The sequence below is a fragment of the Emydura macquarii genome, unplaced genomic scaffold, assembly GCF_026122565.2.
Source record: "Emydura macquarii macquarii isolate MOO-44397 ecotype Brisbane River unplaced genomic scaffold, CSIRO-AGI_Emac_v2 contig_2897, whole genome shotgun sequence".
Lineage (NCBI taxonomy): Eukaryota > Metazoa > Chordata > Testudines > Chelidae > Emydura > Emydura macquarii.
In genome coordinates this window covers 55,081,996-55,103,630 of record NW_027133034.1, presented here as the reverse complement: position 1 = coordinate 55,103,630, position 21,635 = coordinate 55,081,996, and the positions used below count along the sequence as shown (strand labels likewise).

The window sequence follows — 21,635 nt, the reverse complement described above, 5'->3', positions numbered from 1 at the left end:
CGTCATGCCATTGAGGCAAAGCACTGAATAAGAAGCAGTGCAGAAACTCATGGTCCCCTAGAAACTCCAGGAGAGATTGTGCTTCAGAAGACAGGCCCCTTTTGGAGCTACCTGGTGCATAGAAGGATTCTGCCTTCTGCACAGTAGCTGGATGGCCTGCGTCATGGCCACCACAAATTAACTGTGCCCTTCATGAATGTCTCTCATTCCTGGGAGTACTTGGTCCAAGCCCTTGTGGAAGAGGGCAAGAAAAAGGAAGGCTCCTTGCACCTTCCCCATCCTCCCACATTAAGGTTGAGCAACACCTGCCCCTAATTTGTATAAATAGCTTTGTTTTGATAATGTTACACTTATTTGCTGAAACATGTAAATACTCTGTAAGTGGCTCCTACCCTGCAGCCATGCCACACAAGAACTCAGCATGAGAGCACCGCACTAGGGGGATCTGCCAGATCGGGCCTCAAATTAAAACAGTTTAAAGGCTGAAAGCTATAAACATTTAAAGCACATAACTCATTCTCTGCCTGTTTGCAACATCTCATTTCTTATAAGGTGTCTGGTCCTGAAAGTGCTCCCCCTCCAATGTCCTGTTGGCTTCAGTGGAAGTTGAGCACAGCAAACGTGTAGGATTAGGCCTAGACTTCGTCAAAATCTTCCAGCTCATAATTTGTAATTGTTCTTTGGTTTTGTTTCAATTGTCTAGCAATTGAAATACAGACAAAATAACCAAGGTAGGGATTTTCAAAAGCTCCTAAGGGAGTTCCAGGGATTAGAACCTCTGCTTCCCTTGGGCTTCATACAAATATAGGATCCAATCCTGCAACCTTCACTTGTGTCATCCCATGGAAGGATGAACATTCTTTGATCTATAAATATAGAAAAAGAAGCTGTGATGGGGCAGATAGGCAGGAGGTTAATGAGGGGCTGTGGACACAATTGCCCCCCCCCCCCCGCCCCCCCCACTGCCGCCTGCTACATCAGTAGTAGGTGTCAAGAGTGGAGAGGGAATTTACGAGGAAGAGGCCCAGTTCAGTTATGGACTGACCATGCAAGAGAGTAAAGTTCCACTTCTTCCTCAAGAAGGGAAGCCTGATTCCAGCCAAGAGTCTCAGACAGCTTGCTACCTGGACAAGCCTCCTGGGGGATAGGTTAAGGAGGCCCAAGAAGACTAAAAAGTTCTGACTGTGTGGAGACAAGCCCTGAGCCAAAGAGCAGGGCTCTGCTGATGAATCTTTGGACAACTCTGAATTTGAGTTCACCATTTTCCTTTTATTTTGGACTCTAATACACTAGAAGGAGTGGGACTCAAGTGTGCCATAGCCAGAGGGCTAAGGCACCATGGTGCCAGAACAGTGAGATGGCACCCAACCATCAGGGACCCACAGCTGGATGAGTCATGCCCTGATAGGACAAAAGAGGTCACAACCTAGGCATCCAGATTGCAAATGTGCAGGCATGGATCTAGCCCTTGTGAAAGGGAGCAGATCAGGACTTAAACCTCCCTAGCAGCAAGGACATGGGACAATTATTGAAATGGATGGCAGAACAGAACTCCTGACACCAGCGACTCCTGTAAAGATGGTCACCCAGCAGCAACAGCTGATCTGAGATTTAGCTACTCAACAGCAACAGCAAAAACAACAGCTGGTGCAGCAGATCGTGCCCATACTGCAACCTCCTGCAACGACTGTGCTTTCTGGCATGGATCCAGCAGGGTTCCTGATATCAGACTAACAAAGATGGGACTTGAAGATGGTCCAGAGACCTTTCTTGAAACAATAGATCAGGTGGCAGCAGCAGCAGTACAGTGGCCACTGGAACAATAGGCAGTCTAACTGGCTCTGTACTTAACAGGAATGGTGCAAGCTATCTGTCATGGGTTAGACGCAACAACAGCACAGTATTATGCATGGTCAGGGGAGCTATTCTGGACTCATTGGACATCTCGGAGGAAAAGTTTTGCCAGTGATTTGGGGACAAATGATATCCTCCAGCCACCTGTTCCTGCAAGAACAACAGGAAAAACCCGTGAGATTGGTGTTTGGTGGTGACTCAGACCCAAGGCAAAGACAGGGATTCAAGTAGCGGAAACAATGCTGCTTGAACAATTTACTCGGATACTCACCACCCGGAGGAATGATTGGGTTTTATGCCACCAGCCAAAGACAATGGCTGAAGCCATCCAGTTAATGGAGAACTATATGGTGGCTAGAACAGCTGCAGTAACATCCAAAAAGGGCTCCTCTGGGACCAAGGGGTTGCCTCTGGGTAATAAGAAATCTGGCAGGCGAGTCCATGTGCTGAAAAATCCCATCTGGATCCTCCTTTGGCAGGATTTAGGAGGCCTGGGAAATTGCAGGGCTATGGCACCACAGCGCCAGACTTGTGAGGGGTGGCACCCAACCATTGGGACCTGCAGACCACAAGGAGGAACCACCTGTGCAACGTGATTACACCAAATTTTGAATGAATTGAGCAGATCAAATGACAAGCCCTTTCACTAGGCAAGATTATATGCATGGTCATATAGATACTAACTTTATGATACAGATGTTACTTGGCGGTTTCTGATATCTTTTCAGCTACTTAAAAAAAAAAAGTCCAACAAAACAATGGAAATGTAATTGGACCGTAAGTTGCCTATAATGTTGGTGTTAATTAAACTTTTTTTGACATTGTGTAGCTTTTTACCGGCCGGATCCAGCAATCCTTACACAAGAAGTTCCATTATCTTCAATTTTGAATGAAAACTACATCCTGCAATAGGTAACGTGATGCATTTTAATGTGCAGCAATACATCACTTATACAATCCCATTAACAAAACCATTCAAAATGATTAGAGGTTAAGAAATGACTTCATAGGGTTAGCATTCGCCAAATCAAAGCGCTAGCCTTTCCTTTCTCAGCTAAGTGCTTAAGCAAGTAGCCTTCTCTCAACTCTCAAATCGTCTCTCACACAGCATCTTTAGCCAGTTTGAATATGGTTTTCATGGTGGCAATACGGTGAACCCAATTTATCTGTATTGGTAACGTGTTGGTGAAAGATATTGTTATACTGAGAAAACGCTAAAGGATATGGCACTGTCTGTGACAGAAACGTGGTCTGAGCACAGGCTCAGGAGGCAGGGACTCCTGAGTTCTAAGCCCAATTTTGCCACTGATTCCTTTTGTCTTGGACGAGTATTGTCACTTCTCTGGTGCCTTTGTTTTCCTCTCTGTAAAATGGGGATGAGTACTTACCACCAATACCTCACAGGGAGGATGAATGAATTAATGGTTTCTAAAATGCATCACACACAAGTATTAAGAAAAATAATACAAAAATAACAACCCACACCCACTGAAAAATCCTAAGGCACTAGTAATTTTACTCTTATTCATAAAAGCCCAGCAAATTGCTGTGGGGTGGTTTTAACCCAGTTTGGGTATACCACTGCCTACATAAAGGTATTATTGCCACCCACTTCAGATGGAAATACCAGTTAGTCTGAGAGTGAGATGGGCTAACCTCTTTAGTCTTCGTGGTGTCTCTGCAGTAGGCATATGCCAATAATGTTCCAGACTTTGAACCTGGGAGTCTCCTACCTTACACCCAAGTGCATTGCTAACTACTAACCACAGGGAGAAGGGCTACAAGCAGTGTGATTATGGTTTTGTGTCATTAATGCATTCGCATCCAAAGGTGCAGCTTGTGCACCTTCTTTGTTTGTTTTGTACAGCATCTAGCACAATGGGGTCCTGGTCCATGACGGTGCCTCCTAGGTGCTATAGTAATACTACAACTAATAATAATAATCTGTGTAGGTATTTTTTATTTATTGATAGAGATATAATTTCACTGCAGAGCAGAACCTCTCTCTCTTTCTCTCTCTCTTAATGGGGAAAAGGAAACCAGGGTCTATGATGTGTACTGCCTCTCAGAACACAAAGAACAGTGAGATGAGCACAAACCAAAAACATAACACTGACCCTTTAGGAATCTGCCTATTCACATTAGCCATCCTGGAAGCACTAATGACAACCCATCAGAAACTGTGATCCTGGCCCTTCTCAGCTGATGAGAATCAAGAACATCTGGGGGCCCCGCTAATCGAGAATGTGAACACCATCATGGGAGTGGGGAATCTGCCACCACCAAAAGCTCACCATAGTCTGACCAGTGCTAAAGAAATTGTCACCCAGGATTTGCAATCTTGCAAACTTCACTTCCGCTCAATATCAAACCTCTGCTTTCTAATCAAGCTGTTCAAGAAATTAGTTAATGATCTCCAGTGTCAGCTGTCTATCTCACAGGGCCTTTTCAGTCAGACATTAAGCTCTGGCACTTATCTGAGCACTTGTTACTGTGGTGGATAACTTCTAACCTATAGACAAGGGACAAACCTCCATGTTCATGCTGCTGGATCTCTTCATACCATTCTGTGCTGTCGATCATTGAATGCTCTTGGCCCACTTTCAAGAGACTGCAGGTTTGAACAGTTGAAATGGCTCAAGTCCAAACCCAGAAGGTCGTAACGGGCAATTGTCCTCCACTTTCAGAGTCCGACAAGGCTCAAACCCCTCCCCATGTTATTCAACATCTATGGGAAGCCAGTGAGACAATCTGTGAGACAATATGGACTGAAGTGCCACCAATACGTGGGCAATACCCAGCTCTACATTTCAGCTACATCAAACATAGATTGCATCATCTCCCAGCTTGTTTGATGCCTGGCTGAGACTTGTTTGTGGATGAAAGGCAGATGGCTGAATCTGCACTTGGGCAAGACCTCTGAATATGGCCCAAGTACTATATCTGACACATTGAGTATTCTGTGGTTAAATCAAAGCCCAGCTCAACTCTCCTGGCAACATTATTTTAAAATATAACATGAAAAGACAGTCTAGGGACATTCTGAATGTTGAAACAAAATGTTTAGGTTCTAAATCTAACATTCTAAAGGTGTCACCATTATGCTTGAGCCCAAAAGACCTGGGCTTGGGCTCAAGGATGGTCCAACCTTTTCAGTGCTGTGGGTTGGATGCTAGTTTTGTGGCACCTCCACAGGCCTCATACAGAAATATAATTCCAGATTCTAGAATCAGATTTGTTTATGTTAGGGTTTAGGAGAATGTAGCTATTAAGGTGTTATAATAACACTAAATCCAAATAAGAGAGTAGCTCATCTCTTAGTGAGAACCCTGAGGAAAATGGTTTTTTTTGCACTAGAGTCCCAATGTGGACATCAATATTTGTGATAGCAAGTTGGAGACAGCAGTGAAGGGTGTCACTTGCAGGTACACAAAGCATCATGGTTGTCCATTACTCTCAATGAACAAATAATCTTCTTCCCACTTAGTTTGAAATGCTCTATTCTTCGCATCAGCTTTTCTTTTCTTAATTTCAGCCATTGCAGTTACTTGCAGCCTGTTGCACCAGGTTGTAACGTGCAACGTTTAACACCCGCAAAGCACATGCCACAATAAAACACACAGATATTCTCACAGCAGTAACTCATAAGCAACTATCCTCCTGACTAAGGAAGAAGAGTTTTTGCAATGGCCTCACGGCTGCCAGCAAGTGGGAGCACAAGGGGCTCTCAGGGATGCACGCAGCTGAAAATTGTTCAAGAGCCAGACAGAATCATCCTGCAGGCCAGATCTGGCCCTCAGGGCACAGTTGGACCACTGGCATCTCCAATAGTCAGCTCAGTGTTCTAATTATTGTCTTTCAACACCACGTAGCGTTAGATCACAACCAACTACTTTCTTTCAAACCAGAAAATGAAGTTTGACTTTAGAGTCACAGAAACAAAATATCACAGTCCAGTCAGACGTCTTAGTGCCAAGCTGCAGGGGGTCCTCAGATTCCAGTTTTTAAGGGCCAGATTGTCGGTCGAACTCAGTGCTGATGTGTAAAATGGTGTGAGTTGCACCCCATCATAGTCATTTAGATTCCTTCACACTCAAACTCCCTTAGAGCTACTTAACGCCCAACAATGAATAACGTAAACACCAAGGAGCCAGAAGAAGATGGAAATTAAAATAGGTCCCAACTAACATCTTTAATTTACATCATCTTCCACCTTTTCTGTATGTAAGTGACACATCAGTAGAGTGGGTGTAAGTGGCTCTGAGTCTATCTGAGTGTGAAAGTCTGCATAGGAAGGATGTCGCTGATAGTAAGACTATCTAATAGCAAAAGGTAGTTTAAGTACTGTTTAAAATAGTTTGTCTTGTTCTTTACATTAAATGTAAATTATAGGGGGACCAGGTATCAACCTCTATCTGTTTAGGGTGCCTAACACTTTCCATTATAAAAGATTCTTGTGATCTTCTTTAAGAGGCCCTAAAGCCTCCACTGTCTTGCAGCAGGCCTTTGAAATTCATCATGGGAATAACTCTCTGGTTAGAGAAGTGCTTTTTATTTGTCCCATTAAATTCCATTCATGTTAAGCTGAGTTTATAGAGTGTTTTAAAATTACCACCTCTCTTGTGTCTCCAGTATTCCTCAGGAGAATATTGGCAACCTGCCAAAATAATAACGGAACACAAACATTCTACAATGTAGAACTCTGCCCCCTCCATGGCAGCACACACTGTATAGAGAATGCTTGGGAGCTGCTAGAGCAGCTGTAGCAGGGCTGGGCTGGGCTCTCCACCAACGATTCACATGTCCCAGCAACCCATCCCTTCATTCTTGAGACACTGAATGAATCAGGAGTTCCCCCAATGCTTGAAGTGGAGCGGAGTTTCATCTGAGCTTCTGTCCACCCGTCCCAGAGTCAGCATATAGCCCTGTTATGCTGAAGTCCCTCCATCCTGACCCTGGATAACAGCCTTCTCCAGCTGCCAGCTAATGTAATTAGTTCTGTAGTTGAAGTGCCAGAATTCTGTGCTAGAGGTTCAGGGTTTGAGCCAAATGATGATACATGATGGAGGAACTATTGCAGTTGCACATAATGGATTTTTTAAAATGTTTTTCCTTTAAAAAAGAAAAACTAATTACATTAAAAAGCGTTTGCTTGCAAAGTCAAGCACTCGAACATTAGGAAATGCCAGATTTACAGTTGTCTGTGCACCCGTAATTCTTCTGCATCATGCATATACATTTTGATAGTCTCGTCACATAACTGTATACTGTTTTTCCACAGGAATCTTGCCTCATTCAGTGCTCAGGATAGACAGAAGGCAGATCTGCATAAGAAGATAGAATTAAGGTTGTCACAAGCAACCAAAAATCTGGCATTTCCTAACTTTCAAAGTGCTTGACTTTGCAACCTAACATTTTTTTAATGTAAGTGTGAGAGAGAGGGGGGGAAAAGGGGGAGGGGGAGAGATATTTCTTACTTTGGCAATGACTTCAAGCTATTAAGCACCACAATTCAAGGTTTAAATGCAATACCATGGGGGTTGATTCTGTAATTCTTTCTGAAAAGACAGAACTCTGTGTCAAGTGTAGGTATGGGACTCTAAAAGTTCCTGAATATAATTTGCCCTCCTATCCCACTTACACATAGTTAACTGCTGAACGTAAGGAATGTCAGTACTGCACAGCTAGTTTGAAGTGACATTTTCTCTCTCATTTCACATGCTTTCTTCAATAAGTTTGTAATACTCAGTCTCTTTCTCTGAGTTTACATGCTGCTGCTAGGCTTCTATCCAGGCTACACCCTTGCAGAGGCAGCTCTATGATGATTATCTCTGCAGGAAAGCTCAAAATGTAATGGGGTGTAGACAAATTATATATATCTATAGTTTGAGCAAGTCTATTTAAGTGTCGGGCACGTTCAGAATCTGTAAAACAATATTTCTCTCTCAAGTCCCTGAAAGTGTAACCAGCAGCTTTCAGCAATCCTCACACAGATATTCACTGGGACAGCCTGACTATTGGGTGAGTGGGTAGAAGGGGGATTAACTTGTAGATGATTTAGGGTATCTTTCCCAAACTTCATTGTTGCTCACGCTGGGGTCTGTGTGCAGCCACCACCAGGAAAAATGTTTTGCAAGGGAGCTGGAAGCCACAAGGCCTCCATCTTCCTGGGCATTTTGTGTTTGTTTGGATGAATGGAGCACTTCTTGAAGGGGTTCAAAGACTTTACTGAATCCGCAAAACCACCCAGTAAGGCAGGTAAACTGTACCCATTTTACAGAGAGTGGTTCTAAGACAGTGAGGTTAAATCATTTACCAACTAGCCAGAGAGGAAGTCATTGTGAGAGCCACAAATAGAATACGGGACTACCTTGCTCCCAGCAGGCCATGATGCATCTCAGAGTAGCCCCTCCTTGTGGCCAGCAGTCACTCTGACTGCTCGGGAAGGGAATGAGTTCAGCTGCAGGCAGCTGGCTAGGACAGAGCTTGCAGCAGCACAAAGACCATCTGTACTAGCCTGGATGATCACTCACCCATAACTATGGACTGATCTTGGATCCTCCCCAACATTTAGGGAACCGTGAGCCATGGGTTTCCTGACCCCAAAGGCCAGCTCTGGGTATTGTGGGGGTGGGGGGAATAGTGACAAACCTTCAGTTCTAGCAATTAATGCTTAAGAATATTTTTGCCAGGAAAAGGGCTAGGAACATGCTGTTTTTTAGAGAAAGCCAGGGTATTTCTAGGTCTACCAAACTGAGGGTAAGAAGTATGGCCATGAGTCTTACAGTCCTCAGAGACTGGCTCTGGAAAATGGCAAGCGCCCAGCTTTCTCTGTGCATGTCTGCCCGACTTTGATTAGTGTTTAAAACTGCTTGTTGTGCAGTATTCTCATTAGTCATATTTTCTCTTCCCTTCTGCCACATTTGTGCATGACTCAGGACCCCCTTGCAAAGGATAGCCCTTAGGGAAAAGGGGTTAATTTAATGGAACATTACATATTCACTGGTGTAGAAAGACCAATCCTTCAGTTACTGGCAGTAAGAAATCACAGTGAGTGTACATTTGGGAATGGGCACCTAAGACAATCCATTGCAGTCATGTTTGGTAGCCCTCCTCTGTTCCTGCATTTAGGATACCACCAGCCATTTTGGATTTTCTCACAGACATATTCGAAGCTTTAAAAAATTCACTTGAATTGTTAAAAATGCTTCTCTGAGCATGCATAAGGTACTGCAAAAACTCTCTCCCAGCCATCATTCTGGATTTCTTCCCTATGAGAAGTGATTCCCTGGTGCCTTCAGTTCTAAAAGTGGGTTTCATGAGGTTTCTTGGTGCAATTTGGAGAAGCAATTTGAAACTCAGTTTTAAAGCTTTAAAACATGATTATTTGGACTCCTTTCTCATGCCACGTGTGCACTAGAATCTTTTCCTAGTATAGTAATGTTAGTTAAGGGTGAGATTTTTTTTTTTAATATAACATTTTTATACTGGCAAAAGCCCTAGTGTAGTTAATGCAGTTATACAAGCATAAAAGTGCTTTTGCTGCTATCACTCATTTCGTTTGGAGAACTGGTATAAGCTATACTGACAAAAGCCCTCTTTTGCTGGTATAACCTGCATCTGCACAAGGAGGGTTTAGCCAGCATAATTATCCCAGCAGCAAATCTTTTCTAATGTAGACTAGGACTCAAGCCCTAGTTCAACACCATTGAAATCAGTGGAAAGATTCTCATTGACTTTAGTGGGAACTGGATTAGTCCCCCACAGTAGAAAAAAATTCCTTCTGCCACTTTTGAAATTTTAAAATATTTTCCTTTAGTTTTTCAGAACCCTAAAGAAGTATTTTAAAATGAAAAAGAACTTACAGCCTCAATAGCTGCTGTAGGGAATCACTCAGAGTTGGCTACGTTGGTTGAGGATCACTTCCCTCTAGCCCCATTTCAAACTTAAAAGCTTTTGCTTTCCACTTAGAATTTCTCTGTATTCATTGCATGGGCTTTAACAAGCATCTTAAAAATAAAATAAATCTTTCTAAACTGTGAGGAAGTTGCTTGTTAGTGGAGCAAACGTAATACTGCAACTAACCACAAATATTGATTTGATATAGATTTGATTCTCCTTTTGAAAACAGTAAATCCTTTTTTAATCTTATTGGGAAATCAGATTAAGATAGTGTGAAAACTACAGCACAAACAAAATGTCCCATCCTTGAAAGCCAGCTATTTATTCTGTATCAGAGATGATAAACTCAGGGCGAGAGAAAGAGAGCGTACAAATGATAAAGCACTTGGGGGGAAATGCTGGCTCCAATTGAAATCGTTAGGAATTTTGCCCTGTCTTCAGTGGGGCCAGGATATCAGCCTTCATGCTTATTATATGCAGCTTCTGTGCTACATTTTCTGCACAGTGAAATTTTGCAAAACCACATGTAAAGAATGTCATTTGCAACTGGACAAAGGCTGATGAGTGGTAAGAAATTGAATTCTAGTAAAGCTAAATAAAATTCAGGAAATTAGATCAGTTGATAAAAGCACAGAGCTGACCCATTAGTCTGCACAACATTGCCTCTTAAGGTTTATTCAAATGAACTTTAATTGTATCACATCAAGATACTTGAAAAGAAAAAGCTGTTGTACGTATGTGATGAGAGAGCTGATCAGAAGTCAGACCAATATTCTTCACCTCAAATGCTCTCAAACTCTTGTTGTTTAGCAGAAAGGTAGATTTTATGTAGGATTTCTGCCTTTTTTTTCCTACTTGCTCTCTCTAGAATTTTTTTATTTAAGCGCGAAGTATACTACCTGGTAGCTAATTTGTCTTTAGGCTAACTCCTGATGTCCCTACAAATTTTTTGTGTGTGTGTATGTTTTATCTTAGATAATTTATTGATTTCTCCAATAAGTAAGGCCACAGATTAGGGTGTTCAATCATTACACAAGTAAGGGGAGTTAAAACACATTGCTTGACAGTAAGTTCTAGGGTGTGCTGGAAGTTAAAAACCCTGACTGATGTACAGTACCAGTTTAAATAAGGAGGGATGCTACCACGTATTTAAGACTGGCCCAAATTTAATTCTGCAAGCACATTCTGTGTTAGATCAGCAGAGGAAATGGAGCAGTCCAACAATGAGGAGTTGGTCCAAGGGTGGAAAAGAACCAAGCAGATGTATGAAAGGTCAAGACACCATTTTGTGTACTGCCACAATGATGCCTTCATGCTTCTGGATCATGATATTCCCATTATCTGACTCCAGCCAGACACACAACAGGAATATCAGTAGGATCTGAAGTTAGTTTAACTGCCTGCTGGGCTAGAACTGATATCACACTCGCATGTTCATCTGAAAGGGTTCCATGACAGCCAAGGTTCAGGCCCTGTGGATCTGTGCACAGGACTCCAACTATTGAGGAAGTTTGCATTGTGTTCTCCAGGTGCTGCTCCAGCGTCCCCTCCATGCTGCTCACCTGTGCGCTCCGACCAGGGGGCGGGGGTTGGCTGGGGGGGTGTTCCTTAATCTGTCGTGTCTTCCTTCCGCCAGTCCATTTGACACATGCTGAGTAGTACCCAACTCTGTAACTTCTCCTGCTGATTTCAGTGTGGATATTTTCAGAGTTAGGTACGATTCAACACACCTGAGGGTATTAGAATCTGCCTTTTTGTTGCTCGTCCCACCAACTGGGAAGGATTTATATAGTAAGTGAAGGATAATGGAAGTGATACCACTAAAAGAGGTGCCTGTTATGAAGTCTGATATTTTTTTCTTCTGCTTCTGTCATTTCTCCTCTCCCTTCCTAATGCAATGTGCCTGCTGGTTGGCTGCACACCATACACCTGTTTCTCTCCCACTGCCCCATGATAAATTTTCAAGTGAGTTCTTGCATTCAAAAACCCTCTTTTTCCATATTATACCTTGTTTCCATCCTTCATTTTGATGCATAAACAGCTTTCACAGCTGAATCTTTTTATTCTTGAGCGGGGGATAAAACTTTCCTGAATTTTACTGGTTTTATTTCCATGTGGTTTATCATCTCTCTCCTCTGCTAAGATCAGGGCCCTGCTACTGCATAAAGGTGCTACAAATTTCTTCTTTAGGCCTCATTATTTCATTGACTTTATCCCCGGGGGAGATTTTCAGAACCTTGTTTTGCCCTAAGCCTCTGATTTTGAGACCTTGCATTTCTCTGAAGTAGCTCCGATTTTGAACTTGGTATGATATCGGACTCCCTCTTCTTACATGGCTTAGACAATACGAACGCTCTAGTAGCCTTTCCATAAACAGTCACTCTGCTTTGCTCCATGCATGGTGACTGTGGCATTCCCTTGCCTCAACTGTACACTGAACCCAGCCCTGTTTTTGTATTTTCCTGCTGTGATCCAAATTTTAATATTCCCCAGCAGCATTTCTTCACTTTATAGTTAAAGACCCCACAAACTGACCTTTCTAAGACAAATGACTTTATTTCTTCCACGTACATGGGTTTTTGCCCTGCTCCTCTTTTATCCCTTTTCTTTTCTTTTAGTGAGTGGAGGATTTTTTTAACCTGTTCTTTTCTGTATTTCTAGTGTGTTCACTTCTTTGTGCCAGGTGAAAGAAAATAAAGTTGGTAGAGTTATCAAGAACAACCTGTAAAGTTGAAAATAAATTCTGTATTTTGTGCCTATGTATTTTTAAATGCAGTTAATGCTTTCTGAACTCTTTCTCCAACCTGTCTCGGGATGAGCGTAATCACTGTTGGTGATATGTACGAGGGGAAGATCAGTTATATGTACACACTTTTCTGAGAGTGAAAAAAAAATTTCCACAGCGATAAAATCAGCAAAATTGGATCGCTGAGAATATATTTTTCACCTTTGTGTGAAACCAATGGAATATCTACACTAATGTTCTGGTTTTACATATGAAATCCCCTTCCTACTCCCCCATTAGAAATCTACTACAGCAATTACATACGTTCTTTAAAATACATATTGAAGTGAGCATTATTATCTACTTCCTGTAGTGCACACAGTCTTTGCTAGGAGCTAGTGCTCTTTTCTTTTAGTATTTTAATCCTCCGTTAGAGTATCCAGTTATCATTGTATTAACTTTGCATGGACAGACTGGCCAGCATGGTGTCAAGCTGGTAGCTGCCATCTCATAGACAAATCACAGCATCTGCATTGAACTGAGTTTCTCTCACTAGTTCTCCTGGGAAGGTTTTCTAGTGAGGAACAGAGGTGGCCTTGCAGGAGCTCTCAGGTGTCTGCTTCACCTGGCTAAGAGACAAGAAAACAAAATTTCACCAGGCAAATTGCTGAGCGATTGAAGTGAGAGGTGCAACAGTCAGAGCCCCAGAGAGCAGAGGCTTCAGTTTTGCTGATCAGTTTGAAAAGAACTTTCCAGTCACTGAAGAAAACTGAAACCACTCCAGCCCTAAGCCAGTGCTCTGCACCTGACATTAGTGCCGGGGTGAGGCTGCTCCCCTGGCCTCTGCTAGCTGTGGCCCCTCTCTTTGAAGTGGAAATTGTGGGGGCTGCAGATAAGGGGCCAGTGGCTGATGGGAATGACAGACACGCACTGTTTTAGCAGAGGGCTGTCATCTCCGCCTTACGGTGGGCTGTGCACATAATCCTCTTGGAGCTTCTCTGTAAGTATCCCAGAGTCAGGGGACATATCACCCCTCCTTGGGACAGTTTGGGGATTGGGCTGACTACAAAAATAGGGGCTAGAGGAAATAGGTTTGATGCTGGAAAGTGCTACTGTCCCTTTAAAACCAGTTCCTGTGAGTTAGGGCTAGAGCTGGGCTGGGTCAGTTGTAAAAGCCCCTTGCTGGCCTTTTGACTTACATCATCTCCCTAATCATCCAATCCTAATCTTCTATGATTCTGTGATCTCTAATCTGTCACAAACAAAACAAGTCAGCCCTGCTGATCAAATGCAAGGAGTGTTTTCTATCACCTGGCCTTTTGTGGCCTGCCTCATTCTCATTCTCTCAGAAGTCAGCGTGCACACAGAAGGCCCTTTATAAATACAGCAGTCTAGCATAATTAAGAATAGAAGCCAAGCATGCAGCCCTGATGACATTTCCAGCCCTGTCACTCACTTAGACAGCGACCTGCTGTCCAGATCAATCGAGGTGGCCTTAGGGATGGCTTACTCCTGCAAACACTTCCTTGGTTTTTTGTCCTTCCGTCTTTAGTGACTCCCTCAGATAAAGAGCAAAGCGTGTCCACTACCCAACTCAGGCAAGACCACCTAATCTGGAGCTATCACTTCTCTTTGAATAAGAGGGGAAGAATGAAACTGAAGCATGGGTCTATTGACTGCAATAAAAGGTTTCAGCTTTAGCAAGTTTTTAAAAAGTTTCTGAAGTGTCTGGGAGTTTCTAACTTCTGCTGTTGCAAGTGAAAAATGGAGGGGAGAGGACTAAAATGCACCTTTCAGATTAAATGTAAGCAGGTTTAGGTTTGAAGTATAGATGATATGTACCTAAAGCCATCCACCCACTCACTCTCACACATACGCAGACACGGGTGTGATTGTGTCATTGTTTCAAACACACACCTGCCTACCAGATATGTGTATATGGAGATTATTTATAGATATATATTAAAAATAGATTGATTATAGGTTCAACAAAATTTAAAGTAGCCATTTAAAATGTACTTGCTGGTTCTTTGAACTCAAGTCACAAGATCTTCAAGTGGTAGGTCTAAATTTTCAACTCTTCATAAATGATTGTACATTAATTTTCTTTCATCTCTTTTGCATTTAAAATACAACTTAGTTTTCAAATAAAAGAAATCCAGAATGTGCATATAGTTAGGAGAAGAGAAAGGGGAAAATAAGATCAAAATTCACTTTAATTGAGAAAATGAGGTAAAATAAATTTTCTTATCTGAAAATTAGACTATCTGAACATATTCAAAGCATAGCTATCATTTGAAAGCTCTTTAAATTAATAAATGACTGGACATTTACATTCACGTGAAGCACAGCTTTAACATTCCCATTTACCTCTAAGTAGTACAGATTACAACAAACTAAAGAAGGAAGAATATATATTTTTGGCTCAAGCATTGGATCTCAAGCTATCTTTCCAAATACAAAGAAGTCAACCCGTTAATAGTGCAAAATAATATACAACCCTGTCAGATCTGAACAAAATAACAGATCACGATACATACCCTGTATGAAACTAAGAGGCACTGTACAAATTAGACATTCTGGCAAGTCAGTTGAAATCACAGTTTAGGCTGCCTCAATTTCTGATTTTACAAAGAGCTGTTAGTAATACCTTTCAGTACAAATCATGTCAGTTCTTCACTCTCATCAAAAGCAACGTATCCCAAAGAAAACACCTCTGCAACTTTCGAAGGTGGATTTTTTATTTAAAAGGAGAGGATTAGCATTGGGCCAAGTATTCAGGAAAGGAAAGTTTTGTTGAATTCCCAATGAAAGCAGATAAATCGGAGCTGACAGTATTTGTTTACTTTTCCACACTTCACGGGGAAGGTGTAACTAATAGTACACGCACTGTAGTCTTTGCTGTTGTTAGTGTTCAGCAAAAATACCCTAGCTAAGCACCTGTGCTGCAAGAGAGATTCCTTGACTTAGCTGATAATTGCCCTTGCACATTAATTGCCCTTACTACACATGCATCAAAATGAGATTATCCTGCTTTACTGGGGGGTGAGGGGAGGAGAGGGCGAGAAAGAAAAAGCAGCACCTAGCAAATAGTTTCAAACTTCAGTAAAATGCTTCACGGCTGCTTCTTTCCCAAACGAGCAGTGTAATCCCTCGTGATACTTTTAAGGTGCTTTTCAAAAGCTTCATCTTATTTTTAAACGAATATATGTATTTGTGCGTGATAGTCACACAAATAGATCGCAGGTGTTTTCTTAATGAACAAGCCTCATTCGAGGAATTTTTTAAATCTGTTTGTAATTAAGTGAAGTGTAAATCAAAACCCTCTCCTGTAAACCATGTTAACTCACATGCACTGAAAGGTAGTAACACAACAAACGGGCTGTGATAAATACATGATACAGACATGTCAGTTAGCAATGTGATCAGAAGTACCCTGAAAGTGAGTAAGTTCGTACTTACTCGACCGGCTCTAGGTTAGACTCAGAGCGCTCTGCAATCTTCTTTTAATCCAAGAAAAACAGACAAGCAGGTTTTATGCATAGGATGGTTTATTTTACCGATGCTACTCGGGCAGACAACGTGGTTAACAGCGACCAAGCAACGATCTGCAAACCCAAGGTCTACCCAAGACAAATACAAGTGGCGAAAGAGTGTGTCATTACACAGGATGAGTACTGTGTAAACTCAGAGGGGTAGACGCTGCTCAGCTTTGCTTGTGGACACCTGACAGTCAGTTTTCCGAAGGGCTGACTGCCAGTAGGAAGTTTGCAGTAGTTCAGAAAGGGACGGACTCAGTTTGTAACGCTTTGGGAAGCTAAGGATTGGAGTCACGGAATAGCATCGTCTGACAGGAGTGGCAATGCCCTGTCCCCCTTCTACACCGGCAGACACTGCCCAGGAGGCTGAGCGCCTCGGGTTTGCAAGGATTGTGTTCTAGGGAGGAGACCGACACCCAAAAGTTGCACGTCGAAGTGGAGCTGCCCCTGCCGCAGTCCTGGAGTGAATGGTCACAGGTGTGAGAGAGGAGGGCACAAGCATATACTGGCGCGGAAGAGATGTGGGGTAATGAAGCAAGCTGAGGGCGCCCCAGAGCACTGAGGGTCTTCACTGCCTGCAAAACTTGCACTTGACAATTTTCTTAAAAGCGTTTTGGAAATCTTTGTTGAAATAGGCGTATATGACGGGGTTGAGGAGGGAGTTGGAGTAGCCAAGCCAGTTGATGACTGAGCATAGCCAGACCGGCATGTGGCACTTGTCACAAAAGGGCAAGACCAGGGCCACGATGAAGAAGGGCAGCCAGCAGAGGATGAAAGTGCCCATGATGATGCCCAGGGTTTTGACCGTTTTCCTTTCCCTGGCCAGAGCCATCTTCCTCTTGGCCTCAGTGTTCTTCTCATTCTTCTTCTCGAAGGAGGGGGCCAGCGGGGTGCTGCAGGGGTCGCTGGGCAGGGGCAGGTGCGTTTTGGAGGAGTTGTTATAGTGATGGACCTCGATGATCTCCACAGCGGCTCCGTCCTCCCCGTGTCTCACCGCCCCGTTGACACAGGCGCTGGCCTTGGGCTCCACGGTCCGCTTCCAGCTCTTGCCGGGCTCCCGGTTGCTTTTCCTCTGCAGGCTGGCCGGGGAGACCGTCAGGCAAGTGTCGGCGATTTTCTTCTTCTCCGCTTTCTTGACCGTCTTGCGGATCCTGAACCTGGCCGCTTTGAAGATCCTCCCGTAGAGCACGAGCATGAGGAGGAGGGGGATGTAGAAGGCGCCGAAGGTGGAGTAGATGGTGTACCCGGGGTCTTTGCTGATGGTGCAGGCATCGGGGTTCGACCTGTCCTCGGGAGTCCTCCAGCCCAGCATGGGCGGGATGGATATCAAGAAGCCGATGAGCCAGGTCAGGCTGATGAGGGCGGCAGCTCTCCTGGGAGTCCGCTTGTTGACATAGTCTATGGGGTCCGTGATCGCCCAGTACCTGTCCAAGGCGATGGCGCACAGATGGAGGATCGAGGAGGTGCAGCACAGCACGTCCAGGGAGATGAAAATGTCGCAGGTGACCTGCCCCAGCGTCCACTTGTCCAACACCTGGTAGAGGGCGGCCATGGGGAGCACCAGCACCGACACCATCAAGTCGGTGACAGCCAGGGAGCCTATGAGATAGTTGGCCACGTTCTGCAGGGACCTCTCCAAGGCTATGGCTGCGATCACGCAGGCGTTCCCCAGCAGAGAGCAGAGGATGAGGGTGCCCAGGGAGAGGGAGGTGAGGAGCTGGTAGCTGAGGGTCACCCCGGCGCCCTGGCCCCTCTCGGAGGACTGGTCGGTGGAGGTAGTGTTGTTGGCCACATCCATGCCGGGGCAGCTAGGAGCGCATGGGAGGGCGGGATGGGCGGATCCGGGAGCCGCCGCGGCGCTGTCACCGCTCCGGGCTCGGGCTCCGGCTCGCAGGCGTGGGGTTCTCCGCTCTCCTGCCAGAAGTCATCGCCTCGGGGCCCCGGGCGCGCCGCGCCGCCGGTGCGCCTGGCCACTCCGCAGAGCCATGGGCGCGGAATCTATTCGGCGCGGGAGCCGCGGCGGCGCTTCAGAGGACGTCAGCTGGCGGCGAGCGACCGAATCTGTCCATCCCGATTTCCTGTGCAAACTGCGCCGAGTTGTGCCAGCCCCGGCACTTCCCTCCCGGCAGCAGCCTGCAGCTCTCCGAGCGGCTGGCACCGAGCAGCCTCGCTGGCGCTGGCTGTTTCTCCCCGGCCCTCCCTCCCTCTCTGTCTCCCTCTCTCTCTTTCTCTGCCCCTGGCTGTTCCTGCTCCCCTTCCTCTCCTCCTCTTTCTCACTGTTTGATCGCCTCTCCCTCTCCCTCCCTCCCCTGTCTCGGCTTCCTCTCTCTTCCCCCGCCCCCTCGACTCTGGGGTGTCTCTAGCTGGATTGTCATCGGACTCCGGTCCCTTTCATCAACGGCGCGGGCGGCGCATGCTCTGCACCCAATAGGTCAAGAGAGAGCAGTGTAGTTGTGCTCCCCTTGTTTGTCCCCCGCAGAGGCAAGACAAACGCCCAGGCAGCCCACTTGGAAGGAACTACCCGGCGCCTCCAAACTGTGTCACTTTAAAACTACCTCCAGCGTCATCCCGTGATCTGCGCCAATCAGCCCCGAGAGCCTCTTGTGGTGTCCGGTTGGCGTTGCTCCTCTTTATGAAGACGCGTGCTGCGTCTTTCCCTGCCCTCTGGCCCGGAGCCCAGCAAGTTGGCGGGGGCGGGCTGGTTATGCAGTAGCATGCATTGGATGATGCTAGCTGTGGCTAGAGGCCAGGGCTAGGGAATCGGGGGAACATGTGCATGCCGAAGTGGTGTGGGTGATGCACATAACGGAGTGTGTGGCTCCTCTTCTCCACCAGCGCAGCGTCAGCACTTTCTGTCACTGTTAGCGTTTAAATGCAAACTCCTGCCCCAGCAGGAGTCACTCCGTTAGCCATGTAAAATCGGGAGTGACAGGTGCACTCGCAAGGAAGGGATCCCCTTCCTTTGCTAGAGCAGCCAGCTCTGCATACGCTTTTCCCTAGACCCAGGTGACAGTCCGGCGGCTAGCTGGTGGGCGCTGCCATGGGCCGGCTGTGTTCATTCGGTTCGCGGCCGGCCTTCAGCACCAGGGACAGCTCCAAACTTCCAGGGTATTTGTCGCCCCCTGCAGGTACAGGGCTTCGGGCTTGCGGAGCTCGCGTACCTGAGGCTGAAACGCGTCCGGCACAGCCTCTGGGAAAGCAGCTGGAAGGTGACTTCTCCGCAGAAGTCCTTCTTCCTCGGCAGCACTTCAGTTCCTTGAACACGCGGCTCCGGTTCCCCGCCTTTCCCTGAGAGCCCTTGAAAGTCGCGCTGCAAAGATAGTTCGCTTGGATCTAAGCAAATCCACCCCAAACACGTACTTTCTTGTATCATACACTTCGGCAAATCCTGCGCGTTATTAACATTCCACACAGAGATCCCAGCAGAGTAGAACTCGCCACATTGCAGCTGCCACTGCCAGGTTTGAGGTTAGAATTATTTGGCTCCTCTGGTCGATGGCAATGAGTTTTTATAATTGCTTGACTGAAAGGAACACACTAATGGCTGGCTGAATTATAAGTGAAAACGAATGCGTGCAAATATGATGAGTGGCATAGGGAAATTTCCTGGGATCTTCAAGATACAGGTAACGCTCACATTTTATTGACTGGTGTATTATTAAATCAAAGTGAATGGCAAAGTATGTCCCCTCGTACCACGTGAAATGTGCAGATCTAAATGTGCCATGAAGTGTGTATAGGTGCACACATACTCACATGCTACCGGTAATTCCTTTTACACTGTGTCAAATGATAGTTCTGTCATCAATGATCATGAGACTATTGAAGACTAGTAGATGGGTAGCAGAACAAGCAATAAAGCAACTTTTAAAAAAAAGATCAAGAGAGATAGACATACAGTAATGTGGTGTAGGTGTCTTGAGATGTATTGTTTTACACTCAGTGCCGGGCATGGTTCCCTCTCAATCATTTCAAAGCGCTGTAGTAATGAAACCCCCATTCGTGATGAGTCATGTCATTTCAGCTATAGCCCTGAAACAAAGAGGACCCTCTATGTCATCGGAGACTTTGTACTAGTGCTCTGAAATCTGATGTCAAAGTTCTAGTTCCCTACAAACAAGCAGCGCTGCGTTATCGTTCTTAAAGTTGCATTACAGGAAATTACAATGCAGCAAACTATTGCAATCACGATCCTCAGAAGATAAAAAACAACGTTACAGTTGCGCTTGATAAAAGAGGAAAAGGCTGGGTCTGAAAGAGAGAATGAAATGAGAAAAATATCTCTGGGAACAATCTTAAATAAAAACAGTATCAGATTGACATACCACAAATAAATAGGTTAATATCCAGTAAACGTTCCAAAGAGTCAGAAAAGTGGGAGGCAGCTTCTGGTCAGGGATCACATACAAAGTTTTATGATTGACAGATTTAACTTTTGCTTTTTATGGAAGGTGAAAATACTGGGACACTAACTTGGTATGGTATGGTATGTTTTTTTATTGTCTTATCACACAATAATTGTAAGGATGTGAAAGGATCTTTTATATTAGTTTGCACTGATGTCATGCAAAGGTAGGTCATGCAGAATGTTAAGAAATTGCCTCAAATTGCTTGACAGCAAGATTTGGACAATTTCCAAATAGATTGAATGTACACAGATACAATGGCCCATGTACACATACTCATACTTGCTAATCTGTACTTAGGAGTGGACAGCAAAGATACAGCTGTGTTCATAACTTTAACAGGTTTGGATAGCCTCATTAGTTCAGGTGTGATTTATCGTTTAGAAAAGAGGCAATGCTGCAGAACTTAGCTTTCAGGCTTTCAAGCTTTCCTGCTTGAAATCCCGAGGGCAAATAGAGTTGATGGGCAGACATAGCAGTAACCCCCAATGTTTGCTAATTAAATACAAGGTCCTACCCTATGCCCTTTTATATGAAAGTTGAGGGAAAATAGGACATATCAGTAATTGATACTTAGGTATGGCGTACTCCTGAACAAAACACCTGTCTCAGACATTGTTTCCCTGTGTAGTGAGGTGGTGTGGCGTCCCTCTCAGCCAGAAGGGGAGGGACCACTCTCTCTGCCAGGGTGAGCGGAGCCAGGCTGTGCCCACCATTCAAACCAGATGTTGAGAGGTGGGACAAGAAGTATAAAAGGCGGAGCCTCCAGCTCAGTTGATCCAGAGCCAGAGAAGGAAACAGATGTTTCTTTCTTGCTGCAGGCCTCTGGCTCTGCTACTGAGCTGGGTGGGCCCCTGACTCCAGAGGAAACTGAGTCCGAAGAAGAGCTGCTGAGCCTGCTGGTGTCCAAATACCCCAACAAAGCAGAGGACCCCTGGATGACAGAGCCCCACGCAAACTGTGGTAGGAAGTAGCCAAGAGAAACCAGACTTTAGTCCGGTTCTTGCTGTCAGAGCTTGCATCAGCATGTTTCTGTGGGATCCCCTCTTACCCAGTGGCAGAACTCTCTGCCACTGTTAGGCCCCTGGGCTGTGACCCGGTAGATAGGGTCCTCCTACCCTCTCCTGTCAACCACACCCCTGGGATGGCAACCTTCCCACGTGTGGCTGAATGGCTTGTGTTTATTAGCTCTGCCCTGCCTGAGGGTCA

General features: G+C 45.0%; 1 protein-coding gene and 1 pseudogene across 1 annotated transcript; both read right to left on the bottom strand.

Moving 5' to 3' along the window:
* Positions 1-11,029: 11,029 nt before the first annotated feature.
* On the bottom strand, positions 11,030-11,309 carry LOC137167033 (ragulator complex protein LAMTOR5 pseudogene; annotated as a pseudogene).
* Positions 11,310-16,036: 4,727 nt separating this feature from the next.
* On the bottom strand, positions 16,037-17,818 carry HTR1A (5-hydroxytryptamine receptor 1A). Its single transcript, XM_067568661.1, has one exon. It carries the CDS (start codon positions 17,816-17,818, stop codon positions 16,589-16,591), a length of 1,230 nt encoding a protein of 409 aa, XP_067424762.1. The 3' UTR covers positions 16,037-16,588.
* Positions 17,819-21,635: the final 3,817 nt, after the last annotated feature.

What these genes read in the sequence shown, in the direction of transcription:
- HTR1A (XM_067568661.1), bottom strand. Translation starts at nt 17,818, where the DNA reads ATGGATGTGGCCAACAACACTACCTCCACCGACCAGTCCTCCGAGAGG.